The following is a 21625-nucleotide window of genomic DNA, read 5'->3' as shown; positions in this document are numbered from 1 at the left end:
ACCTGTCAGGGTGTCCCATGAACCTCTTTTGAGGAAGAGTTTTATCTGATTTGAAATCATAGGAAAGTTGCTCTGTTGGGCTGATTTCTTCAGGAATTTCTCAAGGTTGTTCAAACTCAGAGGCTCACAAGTCAGTGTGAATTAAAATCCTGCCCTGAAGGCCTTGAGTGGCAACTCTGCTTAGAAATGAAATTGCCAGGCTGCACTGTTATGCTTCTAACCCAGTTCACTACTGTTAAAAAGGAGGCTTGACTGAGCTCGTGATAAGACACTGATGCTGGCTTTTTCAGCATTAACCTTACAGCCTTAAAATGCAGTGGACTTGGTGCTGCAGCCACTGAGGGAATTACTGAGAAGAGGAAAATTAGAACTGTGCCAGCAGTTAGAGGTCTGGTTTCTAGTACAGAAAGAAAGGGCACTGGTGGGGAAAGAAAAAATCTAGCTGGCTTTTGGGGTAGAAATACTGCAGAAGAAATTTGCTGTTTGTTATGGAGAGTGGTCACAGGTAGATTGGCAACAGGAGGGGGAGCTCTCGCCACCTTACCCAAAAGCAGGCAAATCTGGACTTGGGAGCAAACCTTTAAATGCAAAGTGCTGCCCTGCTGCTGCTCCCTGTCAGTAGTTGGTGGTGGCTGCTCTTCAGATAGCCAGGACCAATGGAGATTATGCATGTCTGGAAAAAGAAAGGTGATCTGTACCCTGTGTCCGTCTCTCTTGCTATCGCTACTTTATTTTTTTGGTTCCAGGCACAGGGCAGTTATGTTACTGTTGAAGGAAGCTGCACGGCAGCTCTACCATAGCAGATGTAGTTCTTCTCACCCTCATCCTTACCATCAACTTAGAGTGTCCTGTTCCTCACTTACTGTGAGTGTTCCCTGAGATGTCAGCTCTAGAGAGGAGGGATAGATATTAAAAATATACATAAGATACTGCTTTTGTGGTTGGAGCAAAAACTGCTGCAGGTGAGAATGAACAATTAATTTCATGTGCAAGTAGGATAAACAAGAATGAGAGATTTGTAAACCAGTGTTATTAAATGGTATTTAAAGGCTGGTTGCAATTAGGAAACATATCAGTCTTAAGGATAGAGGCACATGTCAAGGGACAAAGAAGTTTGGGGGTTCAGTAAGCTGGAGATTTCTCTAAAAATGAAACCCACTTCCTTTCATAACCGTTTGCACTTAAACATCTCTCAAACTGTGATTTTTTTGGATGACTTTGAGTGAACTAAAATGCAATTTTCTTCTCCTTATTTGTGGATGGGGAGTAGAGACACAGAGTAGGTTTGTGGGGAGAGGAGGGGCTGTTGTAAAGAAGGCAAATGTAAGCAGACATGTGGATGTAAGTGGGAGAATGCAGGCTAGCTCACACTCAGAAGCTGTGTGGTGTTGGCAGCTCTAGTCTATGTCCCAGAGGATGTGCCCTGCTCTTGGTGTACCAGTTCAGGTAAAGTGCAGTAAGATGCTTTTTTGTCTGGAAATCCAGAACTTACTTGCATCAGGGATAAGCAGATGGCTCTCTCATCTGAGCACACCCAATTGTACAGGCATGCCTCAAGTTATTTTTTGATGGTCATGGGGGAAAAGGGGCTACATTCAGTTCTCCTTTAACCTGCGTAAATGCTGGCTTAGCTGATTGCCATCTATCTGCTGTATTTGAATGTGCATGGTGTTGGTCTTTGTGCTCATGTTATTGGGAATCTTGCTGTGTCTGTGATGTTAGATTGGATAATACCAAAATAATTGTAGGTAAGTGCTTTGGGTTTTGCTTGGCTTCTGTCTGTTTTGAATAGGAAAGTTGCTAGCCCTCTTCTGAGTTACTAAGCTAAGGTAACTGAACAGTTTTAAGGTGGGCTCTTCAAACACTGGTGATTTTTTTTTTTCCAAAGGGTTTTGAGTAAAATGAAACTTAGTTGTGAGGGATTGTTCCTGATAGTCTGTATAAATGTGAAAAATAAGTCTTCACTTCCAGAGTGTATGTTGGTATCGCTGCACTCATGATACATTTAGCTGAGGTTTTCCTCTTGAAATTCATTGGATCAATGCAATAATACAAACTGAAGTTTTTATTCATTTCTCTCCAAGTTTCCTAATTTTCTGGAATTAAATAGGGAATCTGGGAATACTACATAGATCATTGATGCAGTACCTATCATGCACGTTTATTTTTAGCCTGCTGGTGAAGGGTTGTATTAAGTCCTTCTGTTTTGCTGTAGTATGGTTACAAAGATCCTTGGAACTTTAAAAGCAAGAAATCTGAGAGGTATCTGACAGAAGAATTTAATTCTAGCATTGCTGTTTTTCTTAACTACCTTCTGACTGGCCAATGTGATCTGCAAAAAAACCCTTGCTTGTGTCTATATGACTTGGAATCCGGATCAGAAAGAAGAGCAACTCAGTGTCACAGTGCTTTAAACACTGTCAGCTGGGTCTCAGGAGAGACTCCATGTGTCACAGGTACAGGAGAGAAGAAAATGTGACTAACTGCTTTGACACCAATACTTTTCAGCCAAACTAAGTTTAGTTTAGGATGGTCTTTAAAACCTCAGCATTAATGAAGAGTGACAAGCAAATAAAGAGCAAATAGTGGCTATATAAGAGGAGAACATGCCAAAGATTATTTTTGTGTGTATGATGCTCCTTTCCCAAACAGCTGGAGAGGTGAGAGCTTTAGCCTGCATTCATGTGTTAGGCATCTCAGCTACCCAGGAAGCAATTGTGTGTTATCAGTACAAATTGTATTTTATTTTAGATAGGGGTCACTGCAGGATTGGGCTGAGATTTCAAGTCACTGGAAGAAACTACTTTGAATAGCTACACACCTGATCTGCTTTTGAAGGCCTGCCTGTGTCTTTACACAAGTATCCAGTAATTTCTGGGCTGTTTGAAGCCATGCTTTATACCACAGAGTTTGTCATATTTTGCAGGATGTACAGCCTGCTAATAATGAAATATTTGCAATATATGAATATTTATTAAGTCTTGTTGCAATTTTAGCTGCTTTAGTTTTACTGACTGAAAGATGACAGGCTTGGCATGTTTTTGTCTTTAAAGACAGACTTCCTCATTTTCAAAAAGCTTTTCTGGTCACTCAATCCAGGCTAATGCCAAGTCCATGCACTATAGGGGGTATTAGGTAAGTATTGAGGAGAGTCATGCATATTTCATCCTAAGAAATTATATAGATCTGGGAATAATACTGCTGTTCTTGGTTCCACACAGATGGTACCAGACAGGAAGAAGTGGAAGGTGAACTCAGTGAAGAAGAACGCTGGTTTGGAAATTCATCAGAAACTCCTTCAGAAGCATCATATGGAGAAGTCCAGGAGAACTTTAAATTGTCTCTTGAGGATAGAATCCAGGAGCAGTCTGCTTCCCCAGATACTTCTTTGGGAAGTGCAACTCCTAGCAGCAACACAGCAGAGCTAGGATCCATTGAAAATGAGGCACCAAGAGACACATTACAGAGCAAAGAGCACCTTTCTCCTGATGTGTCATCTTTGTGTGATGAAGAACCTGCTGGTCCAAATAAGCCACTAAGCAGTAACCTGAGGCGGCTGCTGGAGGCTGGCTCCCTCAAGCTGGATGCTGCTGTTGCAGTCAATGGCAGAGTTGAGTCTCCTGTAAATCTTGGCTCAAATGTCTCCTTCTCTCCACCTGCTGCTCATCACGCCCAGCAACTAAGTGTTCTTGCCAGAAAGCTTGCTGTGAAACAGGAACAAAGTGACCAATACAATGCAAGTAGTCACTTTATATGGAATCAAGGTAAGTGGTTGCCAAACTCAACCACCACCTGTGGTTTGTCCCCTGATTCAGCTATCCTGAAACTGAAAGCTGCGGCCAATGCTGTTCTGCAGGACAAATCTCTCTCAAGGACTGAAGACACTATAAGATTTGAATCCTTTTCTTCACCTTTTAGTTCTCAGTCAGCCAGCTCCACATTAGCAGCTTTATCTAAGAAAGTGAGTGAAAGAAGCATGACTCCTGGGCAGGAGCACCCACCTCCAGCTAGTTCTTTCCTTTCTCTGGCTTCCATGACCTCTTCAGCTGCCCTTCTCAAGGAGGTTGCTGCAAGGGCTGCAGGAACCCTGTTGGCTGAGAAGAAGAAATCACTGGTGGCTGAGGAGCCCCTGCAGCTTTCGGAGATAAAGCAAGAGAAAGCAACTCCACCACAATCTTTGGAATTACTGTTGCTGCCAGTCCCTAAGGGAAGAGCATCCAAACCCACAAGTACAGGTATGGATACAGTTTGAGCTGCTAAGTAGAGTGTGTTTGTCTTGATTGAGGCTTATGTAGCATCTCTTCAATGAGTCTGGATTTGTTTTGATTCCCATGTATTATGAGAGTAAGAAATAGGTACTTTAGATAAACAATAAAAAAGCCTTTTAAAATACCACTTGAAGACCAAACTATCACAGCTATTTCCATATTTGAAAGATATGAGTGTACAGGTTAGTACTATTTTATCATCGTTATTTCATACAATGGCATTTCTCCTTCTTACCAAGTTCAGAGTAAGTCCACAAGAACTATTTAATGGAGAAGATCAAAGGATCCCTGTTAGGGAGCTCACTGTATCAGTGAGCGTGTACAAAACCTGTGCTTTTGAAAGATTGGACAAGGGGAGAATTCTCCCTCCTGCTGTCTCTGCCACAAATGGACTTTTGTGTAATCACTTACTACCCTGTCCTAATTTACCACAGTAGATTATTATGTTGCCACTTTTCATTAAAATTTTTTGCAGCAGTTTGGTATTTTATAATCCTTTGTGATAAAAAAAAAAAAAGGTGAACTGCATTTCTCTTATTTGCTCAACAAAAACCGTGTTACACTTCTGACTTCCCTCCACTCATTCTAACTGTCAGCAGTCAAGGAATCAGGCTTACAGGGAGTAAGAAGAAACAGCTTTCAAGAACTGGCAAGCCATGCAGGGAAATTTAAATGATCCATCTTCAACATAAGGAAAAATAAGGTTTCTTTCATCTCTTTCTATGAAAAGTTCACATCATGGTTTCATGTATCTGGTAGAACACACAGCTTCAGGTGTCATCAGGGTTCTCCCTGTAGTGCACTCCTGCTCTAGGGGGGAGGGAAGCGTGTCAGCTCTCTTCCTAAGATGCACAAAGTGGTTCAGTGCATCAGAGCTTTATCAGGGAGTTTTCTCAAGAATAGTGGTTTGGCTGTGAGCATAGACAGTGCACAGACACAGAGCCTGGCATGGGCTTGTATCATTGCACTGCTGTCCTGACCTAACCTTTTTGTTCAGAGGTTTTATGGTTTCTGAGTGGACCCTTGGTGAAAACTCACAGGCTAGAAGCCATTGGAGGGACAGCAATGATCATTTCCCCCTTGGAGGAGGAGGGGGAGGGATGCAGTGTGGGGCCAGCTTTTTGCTCTGAGTTACATGTGTTCTACAAATGTTTTGCTGCTGTGTTTTGCTAAGACAATTAAAGTGTCAGACTATTCTTGGCATGGGTCTGGCTTAAGGTTTTCATTAGTTTAGACGAAATCCTTTTTATCATAGAATCATAGAATGCACTGGGTTGGAAGGGATCTCCAAAGGTCATCTAGTCCAACTCCCCTGCAGTAAGCAGGGACATCCTCAACTAGATCAGGGTTTTTGCAGTAATGTAAGCTAAACCAAGAAAAGGTCATTTTGTGTGGGAGTAGGAGTCCCCACACTGGCTACACCACATTGTGACTGTGGGCATTAATTTGACCTGTAACTTCCTCCTGAAGCCTGGCCTTCATATAGGAAAGGCAGCAATGGATAGACAAGGAGTGAGGTTAGAATTTATTTAAAGTTACTAGCTTTTTCTCCAGCAGGAAATAAACTATTCACATCACAAACTTTTACTGGGGAAACATAAATGGTTGTAGTAAAATCCAGACTCTGTGTTTGACCAACTAACTGTGGGATTTGTCTGTGCAGCTATACTAGGGGACTGCTCTGTACCAGCACATTCGTGTGCTGGCACTTTATAAACTTGCTCTGATGCAGCAAATTCCTAGCGACTGTTCCCTTTGCTGAAGGCCCAAGCATACTGTGCTGCTACAAGATAACAATGAGGGTTGACTGCCTCAGGTCCTTGGTAACCAAGGAACAACTATTCATTTTTTTTATAATGTATGGGACTAGTATCCCAAGAGGAAGGGTGTTTCCTTTCAGTTCGTACGCACTGGGCCAATGCCAGTTGGCATCCAAGCAAACTTCATAGTGTAAACTCAAAACAAAAGTTCTTTAAGTCCATTTTCTGATATGCTATTGGGTTTCTCCTTTCTAAATTATAAACTCACTGAAAACAAAAAGCAAGCTGTTGGTTAGCATATCTGGATGTTGGTTGTGGAAAGCCAGACTCCTTGGTTCCTGCAGCCATGGAGTAAAGCAGCTTGCAAGAAGAAGTCACTGTTGAGTGACCTTTGATTGAAGACTTCTCTTCTGTAAGAGTTGAGTAGGGCAGCTGAGTGTGTGTATTTGCAATGAAAATAAATGCCACACATTCATGATTCCTTTTGCACCTATGACCTTATGGCACTAAAAGCAAACTATAGTATTTCATTTTGTAATGTTATGTGGGTTTGTGTCTGTCTGATTGTTCCTTGAGATACAGGGATTATTTTTTTCCCTTGTTCCCAGAGAAAGGCATCTTTTCCTAGCAGGCATAGCTCAAGAGGTTTGGGGCTTTTTACCCTCTTATACTTTGAACTTTTAAAGCTCTGGTGAGTTTCCTTTGTTGTGAGGAATCTGATTCACTTACCCACTAGCAACATCTAGCTTTGGTTATGAGATCAATACTCAGTGAGATGAACTGGATGCCAACAAGTAAGAAACTGCAAAGATGGAGGCTATTTAAAGAGGAGTAAGTTAATAGCACGAATATGCCTGCTGCTCTTTTGTCCACTGCATTGAACTCTTGCTCAGAATTGTTTCAGACAAGAAGCTGGAGCCATGGCTTACCAGAACGTAGTCATCTCCAAAACAGCTTGTCAGGTTTGGTGGACCTAATCATTACCTGCATTGTGAAGTGGGACAGAGAAGACTAACTTTGCTATCAGTCTGTTAATATTGCCAATTCTATGAAATGCTCACCTGTTTGGGATGAAATTTAAAAGGAAGTCTGGAATCTCTGTAAAGTTCTGATGTCATTTTTTAAAGTGGGTGGGTGGCAGACCTTTGTTTTACTCATTAAGGCTTGCTTGGTGTAACTTTTTGCCTGTCATGTTTGCAACGTTGTTCCTGAAGCTTGTTTGGCAAGCACTGGCTGATTATCCCTTCACTGGGGTCACTTTCCAACTAATTGACACCATGTGACATAAAAAAGACATCAATATAAAGGAAGGAAAGCCAAAGCCCTCAAGGAATTGGTAACCATGTTAGCTCTTCACTACATAAACCTCAGCATGAAAAAGAAAATCTTGTCTTTCTCCTGCTGTTTGGGAAGAAGTAAAGATACTTAAAATCTGAAACACAAGCACTTACAGCATTGGGTTTAGCTTTCTCCTTAGAAGTGCAGAGAGGGGTGACAATTTGATAATATGTTGAATGTGGTAGAGTATTTCAGAAGGAGAATTTCAGCACTGTCAGAAATGCATGCTTTGACAACGTGTCCTTTTTTTGTACTTACATAATGACTAACCTAATCAGTTAAATTGCAGTGGCTTTGTTTCCTACCTAATCGCAAGAATTGTATTTTAGGATACGGTAAATCTTTCTGGAGGTTTTTATCATTTAGTTCCTCATCAAGGGAATTTGATATTTGCTATATCCTTATCAGCAGGAAATAACTGATAATAATGAGACAAAGTATTCAGAGAGAATTTCTTAATAGCAGGATACACATTGTTGAGCTCTGGATGTTTGAAAATAGTGTGTCTTTTACGGCGAGGAAAAAGGCTTCCAATTCCACGGTCTTTATAAGAATCAGAGGAAATTGTGGTGAGAGGATGAATGGATGGTTACTTGTGTAAAGTCATCAGCCTTCAGCCTTGCAATGGTTCCCCACTCAGTAGGCAAACCATATTTGCCTGATAAATGCAACCAAATCCATTGCTTATCTTAAGTGAATTGGTCCATAAAGCAGAGTGCAAACATTTAGGAAGGCAATGGATTTAAAGCTCTGGCAACTAGAGGAGCAGAAGGAAACCTATGAGCTGAAGACCCCTGATGGCTGAAGCTGCAGCAGCACCTGCTTGAGCCCATAACTAAACAATTTCAACAGCAGGAGTTCTGAAGTCATTCACTCCTGGAGTTACATATACGTGATAGGCAATGCTTGTCAGTTGTGTTGTGGGGTGCTCTGTGCTTTCTGTGCTCTGTGTTACCCTGCTGGCTAGCCATCCGATATGGACATGGATCATTTTTTAACAGTAAGCATATTTTTCATATCCTCCTGCAACTGGCCTTTGATAGGAAATGAAGCTGCAAAGTGATGATTATGAGAGACATCCATCTCAGTTCAGTGAAGTTATAAGGAACATTAGGACCAGGTAAGGTAGAGTCACAGCCCTTACTGATTAGCCAAATGATGTTTGGGACATTAACCTTTATAAATTATGCTGACCTTTCTTAAAGGGAAAATAACTAAATTAAGGAGAAAAGGGATATGAAAGGACGAGGAACTGAAATTTCTGGTACATGTTGTTTAACTCATATGTCTCTTTGCAGATGAAATGGTTTCTTGAGTATGTTTACAAGGGGAAAGTACTCGACAAGTGTCTGTAAAGGATTCTCTCTTTTTGTTCCCCTTTCTGCTAAGCCTCAGAAGAAGAAGGAGGAAAACCTTTCCAGTGTCCAATCTGTGGTTTGGTTATCAAGAGGAAGAGTTACTGGAAACGGCACATGGTGATTCACACAGGTTTGAAAAGTCATCAGTGTCCACTCTGTCCATTTCGCTGTGCACGCAAGGACAATCTCAAATCACACATGAAGGTAAGGGAAGTTTTGCTGGCAGTCAAAACATTTGATTGATCAATCAAAAAATTATGGTATAATGAACCTGCTGCATTGGCAAGAACAAAATTTCCCTAGTTGTACTACTAATGATGCTTCTGTTTAAATAGATCATAAAAAGAGAAAAAAAAAAACTTTTTTTCCCCTGTTTTTGTCCCCTGCTTTGTGAAGGACATCCCTATTATTCCCTGCTGCTTTTTTTTTTTAGGTAATGGGTTTTTTTTAAGGTAATGTTTTACCTTAATTTCAATGGGTTTTATACATTTTTCTTACCTGAATAGCAATTTGTAAAAAACTGTTTTCTGTCACACCAAATTCAAAGCTGATGAGGAAGGGGCATGTTAGTCATGTGTCCAGAAACACCGAACGTCATTTGAACTGCCTTTGATGAAAGTGTAAATTCATAAGAAGATCCAAAATAAAACCCCCAAACATTTATTTTTCCCATTATGTAAAACTACTGCTTTTGAATCTGTGTGTAAATAAGTATGAGATTATAATAACTGACAGTGTTCAACATCAAATGAATACACATCAGAAAAGCCCAGCTAGGAGCTGCTGAGGATGCAGCATTCTGGTTATGCCAGTCAGATGTTTCGCTTTGTTCTCCTGGGATCCTTTGGGAGCTACCTGGCCTTATCTCCTTCCTTGCAGTCATCCCATGAAGGCAGAGCTTCCTCTAGCTCTCCACCTCTTTCTATTTCCCCATGAATCAACTGCAAGTACAGGTGAAGAGGTGTTTTGTAAAACTGAAAAGGCTACTCAAAATGAGGGTACTGGGCTGGTGTTTGTCATTCATTGTAAGCCAGTTTTGATTCTAGGATGCCATCACAAGCCAAGCTTTTTTCCTTTATGATGCTGTCCTGGCTTGAGTTAGAACAGAGCTAATTCTGTTCAGTGATTTTACTTTTCAGCTCGGTCTCTTCTAAAGTAACTGCACTTTCTGAAGTTCAGGGCATGTTTTTTGCAGACAGTGTTTGTTTCTAGCAGTGACAGCTAGAGTTACTGCCAAACACTGGTGTGCAGAAGGGCTTTTGCTTAGGCCTGCTCCTATGGACACCAGTTCACTGCTCAATCTTGTGTGCCTGTTGGGGGTGCAGAGTAAAAGGCTGCACCTGTGGGGAGGAGTAGGCAGGAGAGGTGACCCTAAACTGACCAACAAGGGATTCCATCCCATGGATTTCATCTTCAGCATAAAGCTGAGGGATCACCAGGGTCAAGCCTCTTCTTCAGTGGCTGGTGTCCAAGGAGGACTCTGTTCTGCCTTTGACCCTGATCTGTGTGTTCCTGAATCCAGTTCCCGAATCCAGCTCCTGAATCTGGTTTCCATGTGCTGCTGGGTCCAGCCTGGAACTTCCCCAGTGCCTGCTCACAGCATCAGTGATAACAGTGACACCATTGCCATCAGGGGGGTTGGGTTCCATATTATTTTTTGTATCTGTTTGCAGATACTTCATTTTATTGTTATTATTTTCATTTAAAGCTGTTTTAGATTTCCATCCCATGAGTTTCTCTCCCTTACTACATTTATCTTCCCCTTTGGGGAGGGGAGAGGTTTTAATAGAGAGCATCTGTCACTTGTTTAGTGGCCAGCTCAGCCCTAACCCTTGACAGCTGAGTCTCAGTTTTCAGGTTTTGTGTTCTATTGATAAGGATGACAGGTAAAACCTATTGAGGTGCTTTGTCCAGCTGCAGTCCTCAAAACTTAATAGTGTTTTCTTTGTTTGCTCCTAGACAGCATTAGCCACAAGCTGAAGCATCTCGTCATAAGTTTTTCTAGGCATTTGTCATTGAAACTGGTTATTTAGAGATTTAATTTCCATGGGTAGCTTATGTGTGTCCATATGGGTCTTCCTTATTGTATGTATCTTTATATTAATGAGTAATATTTTTGTGGTAGTTGTAACATGTCAAACTGATTGACCCAGAATGCAACATTGCCAGTGTTTTTGGTAACGTGTCCCCTGCTAGAGAAAATCTAAACAGAGAGCTGGATTGATTCCAGCCCTGACCCATATTCGGATCTACATATGCTGCCCACCGTGTTGATGAAGCATTCTTCCAGTAAGGGCACTTTGCCAGGACCAACTCACAACTGGAGGCGAGGAAGTGAAAGGCAAGAAGGGAAGCAGAGGGAAAGTTTCCACACAGACAAACAATGAACAAGGGAGGCTGAGGAGACTGCCTTTTAAGGCACAATTGTGTTATCTACAATTGTTATATTCCATTTAAATTTCACAGAGACAGGCATTTTAGGAAAAAAAAAAACCAGCAAACTAAAATAGTTACAGTAAGGAATTTTATTAGTCTGGTTTTGAGACAAATTATAGTAAAGGCATAACCACAAGTTTTGGCCCTTGTTTCCAGAAGTCTAGGGGTAGCATCTCAGCACTTCATTGTGGTATTGTTGTGTGGTTTCTGGGGGTGCTGGACAAAATCAGTGGGTAACTAAGTGGTGTCTTGTCCAAGAAGGCAGTAAGGGCTGTGCTTGTGGCCTTCTGTCTATTTATCTAAACATATATTCAGTTGGAATATGTTGTTTTCTTCTTGAGAGAGACTCTCGCATACTTCTTCTGGAGAAAGCAATGGAAAGGGGTGGCCTAAGATTTATTCATGCTTTTTTGTTTCCTGGTAGGGAAGTAGGGATTGAATTTCTCTCAGAGCAATACCACAAGCATCAGTCAGACTTTGGCCAATTGGTCTCTTTGGATCATGCATATATCTTCCTCAGCAATTGGTGGATGGGTAGGCTGTGAGATCATACAGAAACATTCCAAAAGAGCAACAGGATATTAGCCTGAGCACTTGGAAGGGGCATTGAGGAAGAGGAGCATATGGCCAAAAATAACATCTAAAAATGTTGCTTATGCTGCTATATAGGCATAAGGCAGAAATAGGCGAGCCAGCTCTGCTAGTGGTGGAAAAGAAGTCTAGCAAGGTGAGCACACGTGCTGGTATGACAGAAAATGAGGAAAGGGAAGATTTATCTTAACAGAAAAATAAAATGCAATGGTAAGTAGGTCATGTGATGCTCAGCCACAGGATCCTCCTGCTTCTCTTCCTTATGAAGAGGGACCATGCAGTGAGACCTCAGATTAATGTTCTTGTATAATGGAAAAAGGGTTGTAATCAGCATCCTGATTAGGGAGAGACCATTAATTACATGATAGAGGGAATAAGGAAAGGCCCTGAAGAACATGGCCCTTAGTGATTTGCTTTTCCCTCTTTCTTCCTCAGCTAGCGTCAGATAACTGAATAAGCGTTTCTGATCCATCTTGGCAAAGTTGTGGGAAAGTGATGTTAAAGCATTTTCCCCATATTGGGAGAAGGAGGTTGACTATGTTTTATGGGAAGATTTTTTTGTTTACTTTGGTTCAGGCTAATCTTAAAGAGCCCTGGGAGGTGCCTGGGAGGTGCCCTGGTGATTCCATTACCTCCTCTCAGCTAAGGGAGGTAGAGCAAACATGCACAAATTTTCAACAAGTGAAATCTGTGCCCCAAGTCTCAGATAGGTGCCTGTCGTAAGTGACTTCAAATATCTGCCTTTAAATCTTGTCACTTCTTGCACACGAGACAAGGATAAGACAGAACACCTTCAGGTTTTTGGAATGTCTAGTCCAGTCCAGCCCTGCAGAGAGGGTTTTTTTCACCTTTGCTTTCAAGCAAAGCAAGGAAATGGTTTCAAAAAGAAAATACTGTATAAATAATCTGCATGTCCTGAGGGAAGGGATCATATCAGAACTAGTCCTGTAGCACTAGGCTTTTGAAAGTACAATATTTTAAACATAAGGGAACTTGTCAGAAGACAGCATGAGATCAAAAAGCAGAGGGCACATGACATGCAAAATGGAGACCTCTCAAGTGTAGTCAAAGGCAGTCGCAGAGGAAGCAATTTTACTATAAGAGATTAAAAAAATAAAAGCAACACATAAAAAAATAAAAATCAGCCAAATGGCCAGGTTGTAGTAGTTGCTGGTAGCAGTAGTTGTTTAAACAGATGTCCGCCATGGAAAACTTAATCCACTTGAAAGTTGGTGAGGAAAAAAAAAACAAACAAACATAAAACTATAGTAGAGAAAGGGAACAGTGGTAATTGGGTCACCATAAGTAAGTAAAAAGTGAGTAGCCAAAAGCAAATATAGCAGTGAATAGATTTAGCACCCCAACCCTCTTGTATTCTGATTTTGCTTAGACATGAAAGTTCTCAGATAAAAAAAAAAAGCAAAAAAACCAACACATTTCCTCTTATTCTGATGGCTTAAAAAATAACAACCAAAAAGCTCTGTGAAGTCCCACAAAAGGTATATGCCACTTCTTCCCTTCCTGTACCTCATAATTAGGAGAGCCTGTGCAAAGGGCTACCTCAGCTTTAAGCAAGGAGAAAATACCTTACTCACCACATGCCTGGGTTCCCTCACCCCTGCTTGTACTCCATTGTACCCTGTTTAGGTGGGATCACGTGGATCTGTAACCGTGGTGCAGAGGTACTGGCCAGTGTGTACTCCCCATGCCTTCAACGGGCTGGTAAATCAGCAGGGGCATTGCTTTTATGTATGGAAAGAGGGTTTAAGAAATCTGCTTATGATACCATAAATTTTAGTATGCCAACCAAAAAACGTGGCTGAGAAAAGCACATGAATGATGTGATATGATAGAGACATGTGGTTCCTGTAAGAGAAAATCATGTGTTCTTCTACTAAGATGTTTTGAGCATGTCAGGAAAATCACGGACTTCAGAATCAGTTTAAATGTATTTGGTCTTTAAAAGAAGCCTTTGGCAGAGCTTCTCACTGAGGAGCTGCCAAATAAATTAAGCAATGTAATGTACTATGGCAGATTAAGAAATTCACCGAGAGACAGTAAAACAAAGGGCAGGAAGGAATTAGCAATTTTAAGCATGACAAAAGGCTAACAGAGGGGTGTTCCATTACTAAGAATTGGGAATATTTTAGCCAATATGATCTGCACGGGATGGTAACTGTGGGTAAGAGAATTGTAAATGATACAACCTTGTGTGCATGAATCAAGATTAGAAAAGGCACAGGTTGAGAGAGAACAAAATGGGGCTGGCTGACAGGTAAACAAGAGGGCAAATGAAGTTATTGTTGACAAATACAAGGTACTGCACCTTGGAAACAGGAGTCTAATCATGCACCTGGCTGTCTGATACAATGACCTGTAGCTTCTCAGGGAAGATATCTGGGAATCGTTGTAGACACTTCAATGAAAACCATTTCTTGGCATGGGCAGCAGCGATTTAAAAAGTGCATTAGGTATTTAGAGTCTGTAGAACAAGCCAGGACTAACACAGAAAATCTTACAATGCTGTTACTAGCATACGGTGTGCTGCCGCTTACCATACTCCCTTCTGGTCACGGCATCAAAAAGACTTACCAGAAACGGAAGAGGGTTTAAAAGCTGGCAATGAAAATGATAAGTGGGATGGCAGGAGCTCCCTTTGAAGAAAGAGGCTGTAAAGAATGGGATTGCCAGATATAGAAAGGAAGTGGGATCAAAGTATTGCATATGATGGAGAAGATAAATTGAGCGGCCTTTTATTTTTTTGTGATTTGAGAATGAGGAGGCAGCAAGAGAAACTGAAAGAAAAAATAAAACAAAACAACAAAAACAATCAGTAGACAATTTGTACCCAAGTCCTCAAACTAGGCCATAAGTTCATAAGGAGTCCATAGCTCTGTTGAAGATTATTGCATGCATCTTATCAAGCACACACAGGAAAAGCTATAGAACCAGAAACCATTTGAGACTAGGAAGACTGGGGGGGTTAAAATAAAGATGATACAAGTACTTTGCACAGTCAAAAGAATATCCACAGTAAAATGGAATAACTTTATAAGTCCTTCAGTGTTTCTGACACAGATCAAAGAATAGTTTTATGGGATTTTCAGAGAACCGTTCTCCATGAGCAGGTTGTGCATGGTGATTTGTGGCTGTGTAATTCAGAGAAATTCAAATCTAGCAGCAGCTGAGCTCAGCTGGACTTTGGAGAAAACCTGTCAGCTGTCCTGTTGTCTCCTCCTGCTTGTGGTTCTAGTGGGAGCAGCCTGGTTGAGTCTAAATAGGATGTCTGATGGCTTGGGTAGCATTAGCACAGCATAAGAGCCATTCTCTGTCTCACGGAGGGAGGAGACAGCTTTTTGCACTGTACCATTGTGTGACCTGGATCTCCCCTGTGGCTTTCTGTGTAGCTCTACAGGGTTTCTTGTTTCTTATAATACAGTATGTAGTTGCTGCCTTGACTTTTCCATCCATATAGCATAGAATGGCAATTCTTGGCTCTTGTAGTTGCTATTGAATGATAAAATAAGGGATAGTTTTCCTTTAAAGAGACTTTAATTCTTTGCTGCTGTTTCTAATACTGCTCAAAAATTTAAAAAGGGTATTATTTACTTTTGAGGATTAAATAACAGTCTTATAGTGTGACTGGGTCCAGGATATTGCAGGCTGAATATTTGGCTTAATGTTTCATGTCTTTTTTAATAGATTTTTTTTTCCTTTCAAAACTCTAAATAATTGAATATGAATTCTGTCATTCCTTGGCTACAAGTTATAAATGTACTTTGTTTTATAATGAATCCATTGGTGATGCCGCTATTGTCTTCGGGCAGGAGCAAATTCCAAATCAGATGAATCAGTCCTGCCTCTTCTCATCCATTCTCAAAAGGTATTGCAGGGGTGGCATGCCATAGTCCTGGAGAGAGAAGGTAGCTCCCACACAGACTTCGCCACCTGACTGTCAGTGACAGCCTTCAGAAGGCATCATGTTGTGATCATGATAAGGGGCCTCTAGAAGAAGTGGTTAAATATGTGGGCAAGGAACTGTTGACTGAAGGGGATCCTGAAGAGAAACACTGGCACACAAAATCTCAGTGGGTGTAAGAGGTAAAGTTGCCATGGTGAGAGTGCTTGCTACCATTAGTACATCTCAGTGCTCTTCATGAAGAAGAGCACTGCTGTGCTCCCAGACCATCCTGTTTCTAGTAGTGCAGATGGGCAATCTGTCTGGCATTTCCATTGTAACCTGTGAATATTTAGAACTGATAGCACTGCTATTCTTCTGCAAGATTATTGCTTTAAAACTTAGGCTAGCATTAGCATCTAAATTTTCTTTTGCTGTCAGGTGCAATTATAAGATTCCAGAATTACCTTGTCTGTAAATGTCATGCTTATACAGTTCTGAGAATGTCAAATCTGTAAAGCTGCTGGCCAAGAGAAATTCTTTCTTGCTATCTGTTTAGTACCTAATCTCCAGAGCCCTTGAACCACTGAATGAAAAGTTATGCAGTACTAATGAAATGTGTCTTCACCGAATGCACCAAAGACTGAAAGACAGATATCTTTTCTTTACATTTCAGCAGATCTGAATTCAGGTTCTGTGTATGTAGAGCTAGAAATTGCTGGATGTGAGCTTGTGACCAATTTCCTCTTACTATACAGAGAATAAATGAGGCCAAATCTGCAACCATAAGAAACCCCCAACCTGAATCTCAGCAGAGCTGTGTTTGGGAAATGTTTCTGTTACCCCAGAGCTTGCAGCAGCTGTGCCGGGACTCTGGAGATCTAGATCTCAGCTCTGCAGGAAACCTGAAAGTGCTGAAATCCTTAGCTTTCCCTCAGGTTCCCTGGTGTGGAGCTGCTGGGCTTTGATTAGAGATGGAGCTTTCAGGACTGTTGGGCTTCCAGGCTATAGCAGCAAGCCTTGGATCCCTGGCACAGCTGCTTCTGAGGCAAGCCCAGGGAGTGGGGCGTGCAGTGCGACTCAGTAGGGTAGGGTAGGGAATCGCGCCTTGTTTGCCAAGAGTTCATCAAACCTCTCCATGTTTCAGGTGAAATATTTTGCATTCAACAAATTGCCACTTTCCAACAAAAATCTGTTTCACTGAAATGTTTCCAACCACCCTGAGTCACAAGTGAAAATGAAGGTGTGGAGCTCAGGCTGGTGCCACTTTGTCCTGATCATGTGTACAACAATTAGTAAGGAACAAATGTATGCATTTGGCAGGCATTCTGCAGGGAGTAGCCTGGGGTGCTGGAGTTGGGATTTAAAACTCATTTGGGACACTATAGGGAGAAAACTTATCAATATACCTGCCACTAGTGTGCTGTGCTCAATTACTCCTTTTCTTTCATGAGTATTGTATTAAACAAGGAAGTGTGTAATAATATATATATATATAGTTTATCTTAAATGAGTGTCAGTTCAACTAACGTATAAATGATTACATATGGATGGATGAATAGACCTGTCTTTAAAAGGTAATCAAGATCAGGCCTGAGGCAGTGTAATCATGCAGGAGCACACAGTCTCCATGAGAAAGAGCCTGCAGTCAAAATATGAGGAAGTAAGAGTAACCGGGGTCATTAGGTAACTGATAAAATAGAATAAATGGCAACCCTCATCTCTCCTGGTTGTTTTTTACCATAACAAAGCTGTTTATTTTGGGGTCTAATTAATCTGCAGCAAGCTTTTTCAATAGTGCCTTGGTATTTTTTTTCTCTCTGATGACATATGAACTGATGATGGATGCTGCTTTGCAAGTTGGTGTTTCCTGGGTTGCTCTGAACAATTGTTATTAATGAGGTTGCACAGAATGATCAGGCTCAGTAGATCATGTAAGAGGCATGGGTTGGTTTGTTGATTTCTTAGTGAAGAAAACTACTAGTTATAGTTCAGAAGCCTTTTTATGCACTGACAATTCATCAGGATCTGGTTGTTCAGGACTGTTTGATCCAAGGCAGCCTTCATCATTTCCATGCTGCAGAAACAGATGTTGCTGATTTTTATTTTTTTGAGCCTGGTGTTTGTTCTTTGAGCTATGTGTGAAAGAATCCTACTGTTCTTAGTGCCTGACCTCTCCCCAAGTGCTCAGAAGAGTTCACTCATTAGTTAACTTCTTTTTTAATGGTGTTAGAAGTGTAGAGTTGAGAGTTCTGTAATGATAATAAACTGTTTTGTTTAATACATGCTTTTATCTTTCACCTTTTGAACCAGGTTCATCAGCACCAAGACAGGGGTGAGACCTTCCAATGCCAGCTATGCCCTTTTACCTCCTCCCGCCACTTCAGCCTGAAACTCCACATGCGTTGCCATCAACATTTCCTTAGGACAGAATCCAAAGTGAAGGAGGAAGTACCAGAAACTGAGGTGAAGGGGTCCCCACAGCTAAATAGTGACTCCTGCCCGGGACCACAGAAGGAAGGAGGTGGACCTGACCTTATGGGATCAGCATCTGTATCTAAAACACCAGATGTGGCTGGGCAGCCTAGTGGAGGTATGCCACCTTTACTAGTGAAAGAAGAGCCCAAAGATGACAATGGCATCTCAGCTGCACCTTTTGCTCTTAGCACTGTCGACAGACCTCCCAACAGCACACAGCCGAAAGACTACTCTGACTTTGTGGTCAATACAGCGTCAGCATTATTCAGCCAAGACATCTCTGTCAAGATGGCATCAGATTTTCTTATGAAGCTGTCAGGTAATTGAGCAGCAAGTGGCAGCATCAGCTGCTCCATTATGGGCTAAACACCTTGCCTTGGGTTTGCTAAATCGTGGAATTGCAACTTAACTTACAAGTTCCTGTTTCTTTTGGTAAGGAGAGGTGCATGATGGCGGGAAGAGGGCAAAATGGTGAGAGATGGGAGGGACCTCCTTTAATTGCAGGGGTTGGGAGTGAGAACTTTTTATCCAGGCTTTCATGTTCACTGGCAATTACCTTGGCGAATCTCATCTGGTGTGGTATTTTAGGCATGCTGAATACCTGTAGTTCTAGCTTGAAATCCCTGAGTGTCACAAGCACCCAGCATATTAGAAAATTCAGCTCTGAAGTTCTCTGCCTTTACTCTTCTGTTCAATAAGACCAGCAAAGTGTTGATCATCTTTCAGAGTAGTACTGGATGGGTAACTAGTAAATATGCAAGTATGAACGTTTCTGCGTTTCTGGATTGTTAACACTTTTAAGATAATCTAGAGGTTCATGAACAACTCTTAAACATTTGTTACTGTTATAATTCAAACCCATATCTAACACAAAGCGTGTGTTTATGGTGTATTCTTTCACTGTTAGATTATGGCTGTAAGACTGATACTCATATGTGAGATCTTGAAGGAGATGATGTGTATAGGATGAGTCTATTCATGTACTCTTTCACCGATTTGGCTGAACACTCCAGAGTTGTGGGCAAGCTTCAGGGGTGTTCTATACTAAATGTTTTCAAAATTGGCCTTTGACTTTTACAAAGAATGAAGTCAGGAAAAATGTCATTGAAGAAACTTCTCTTTCACAAGGAGATGACAGTCCCCGTGGAAAAGTTTTAGACTTTGGGGGTAGAACAGACCCCTTTCAATAGAAAATAATTGTTACCCCTTTCTTTTAAATGGAATATAAGTTGAATTTTAGCAAATTTTATTGTCAGGTAACTTAAGGAATTAGTTCTGCTCTAATGCCATTGCTCTGGGGAAACCACGAGTCATTTATTTTGGAATGGCTTGCTGTCTTTATTTACCCAGACCTTTGTACCTTGGGGATCACAGTTCTGTGGGGGATTGAGTAGAGTGAGTAAACACAAGAAATTCAGCCTGGGGCTTCATGGAGCCAACCAGGAAAACTGAAAAGAGCTGAGGACAAGCAAGGGGTGGAATGGGCTGGTGCAAGTGCTTTGCTATGTGGATTGGAAGAAGGTGCAGAAACCTCTCCTTTAACAAGCAATCTGTTGATGTAATTTATTATTCTGACCGAAAAAAATGAGCAAGAATGAATCTGGTTTGATTTGCTTGTACTTTTTTTTTTTAATTGAGACTCAAATTTGGGCTCTATATGAAATCCATTTTTTATGTTGACTGACAGCTGTCACATGTATCTTGTGTTCTGATGGCTATCTTAAATTTGAGCTGCTGTGCACTAAGTAGCTCAACACGTAACTGTACTGACCTGTGGAGGGTAGTGCTCATGATGGCTGCGTGTAGCAAGAATGAGAGCAGAAAGCAGGAGAGGGGGAAAGCCTGAAAGATGAGAAAACATACAACCTTTTGATGTGTGGATTTTCATGTGGCAGTTGATGGGGAGCTGTTTACAGTTTGTCAGATGGTCATGTTTTCAAAGTCTGATCTGCTGGCATCAGAAAAAAAGGATACAAACGTCCATTATTCATGCAAAAGGCCTATGCAGTTATTTTATGGTGACTTACTAAAGGTCTCAGAACCTGACTTGTATGCACTGTTACCTAGCAACATGTTATAAAGTCACTGGGGGAGTGAGATGTATCTGTAATTTTGTATGTGTGCATATTTGGATGGAAATGTACTGCCAGTCACCAAGTTTACTACACAAGAAGGGCAATGTTAAAAGGAAAGGAATTTCTTTTCTCTTGAGATTTATACTCTGCTATATATGTTTAGCTCATGCTTTCCTCCATACAGTGACCATAAATTCAGACTAGAAGTAATTCGTTTAGCAATTTGTCTAAATATGAGCTGCCCTTTTTTTTTTTTTTTTTTTTTTTTGGCTGTTTGCTGTGCTGAACCAAGTTCCTTTGAGTGATTTCTCTATTAAGACACCCTTGTTAGGCTCATCAGAACTTCAATTAATGGCCCTACCTTTTCAGTGGTATAAATATTTTGACATCTCAAATTGTATATGCCAGTTGTAACAGCCAACACAGATTTGTTGAGACCAAATTACGTCAAAACAATCTAATTTTCTTCCCTGACAGGCCTTGTGGCTAAGAAGGAAGCAGTAGATAGATACATAGACTTTCAGAATTTGGCATTTATTCCTGTTGAATATTGATGGTTTAAATGAGTATTTAGTTTTGCTTGCCTCTTCTTCTTGGTTGGTGTCAGTTCCTGTGCCTCCAGTTTTCATGGGACACCTCAGGGCCTGTTGGTTTTCATTTCTGTGCAGTTTCAGCCTCTTCTTTTTCCAAGTGTGCGATTCAAGAGTGCTTGTCTGCCTTCAGACCTAGAAGTTAACAGTTTCCAGAAGCTTGTCTGGTGTGCCTAGAGTGAAAGATGGTCCAAAAAATGGTGTTTGTTGCCTATTAAGAATTTTAAAATGGACTCTTAATAAGCATGTCTGGAATTTTGACCCTTGGTGTTATTTCTGATGGTGTAATGCAGTACCTCGCCAGTCTAGAAGAAGCAGGTATTGGATGGTTGGAAAACAGTGGTTTGATAGTAGTTCACAGTTTAAAAGGAAAGAATGGCAACCAAAAGAGATGTGGAAAAAATGTGTAACTGTTCAACAAACAGTTGCACAAATACCAAGCCAGGAACAACTAGTGAGGTGACAGTTCTGCAGGAAAGAACCAAGAGGAATAGCATCTTACTAGTGCAAAAAAGACAGCCACTCTACTAGGATACAGAGAGAAACAGCCTCAAAGAAGGGGGAAACAGTCCTGCTCTTCTCACTCTTGCTGAAGTCCAAGGCTTTAGCACTATAGTTCATGAGAGTGTGGACAGTTGGAAAGATTTCAAGTAAGAGCAGCAGAAATGACTGGAGGTTCAGAAAACATGCCCAATGGGCATGACTGGAGTGAGGTTGTGAAGCCTATAGAGAAATCTAAAGCGAGTCACTAGTAAGCCTTTAATGCATTAAATAGTTTGTCATGGGGAGAAGGAGATCATCTGTCAGTGATTCATCATAATTAGGACAAAAAT

The 21625-nt window shown here is 41.1% G+C and overlaps 1 protein-coding gene across 1 annotated transcript in view; it reads left to right on the top strand.

Moving 5' to 3' along the window:
* Positions 1 to 1333: 1333 nt before the first annotated feature.
* The window catches only part of ZNF827 (zinc finger protein 827), a 71133-nt gene continuing 50841 nt past the window's right edge, over positions 1334 to 21625 (top strand). Inside the window, 5 exon segments of the mRNA XM_054392239.1 lie at positions 1334 to 1341; positions 3078 to 3139; positions 3222 to 4235; positions 8756 to 8928; positions 17963 to 18446. Of these exon segments, the coding sequence (XP_054248214.1) occupies positions 1334 to 1341; positions 3078 to 3139; positions 3222 to 4235; positions 8756 to 8928; positions 17963 to 18446 (1741 nt within the window).

This window comes from Indicator indicator, chromosome 25 (genome assembly GCF_027791375.1).
Source record: "Indicator indicator isolate 239-I01 chromosome 25, UM_Iind_1.1, whole genome shotgun sequence".
Lineage (NCBI taxonomy): Eukaryota > Metazoa > Chordata > Aves > Piciformes > Indicatoridae > Indicator > Indicator indicator.
This window is presented reverse-complemented; position numbering and strand designations above follow the sequence as displayed.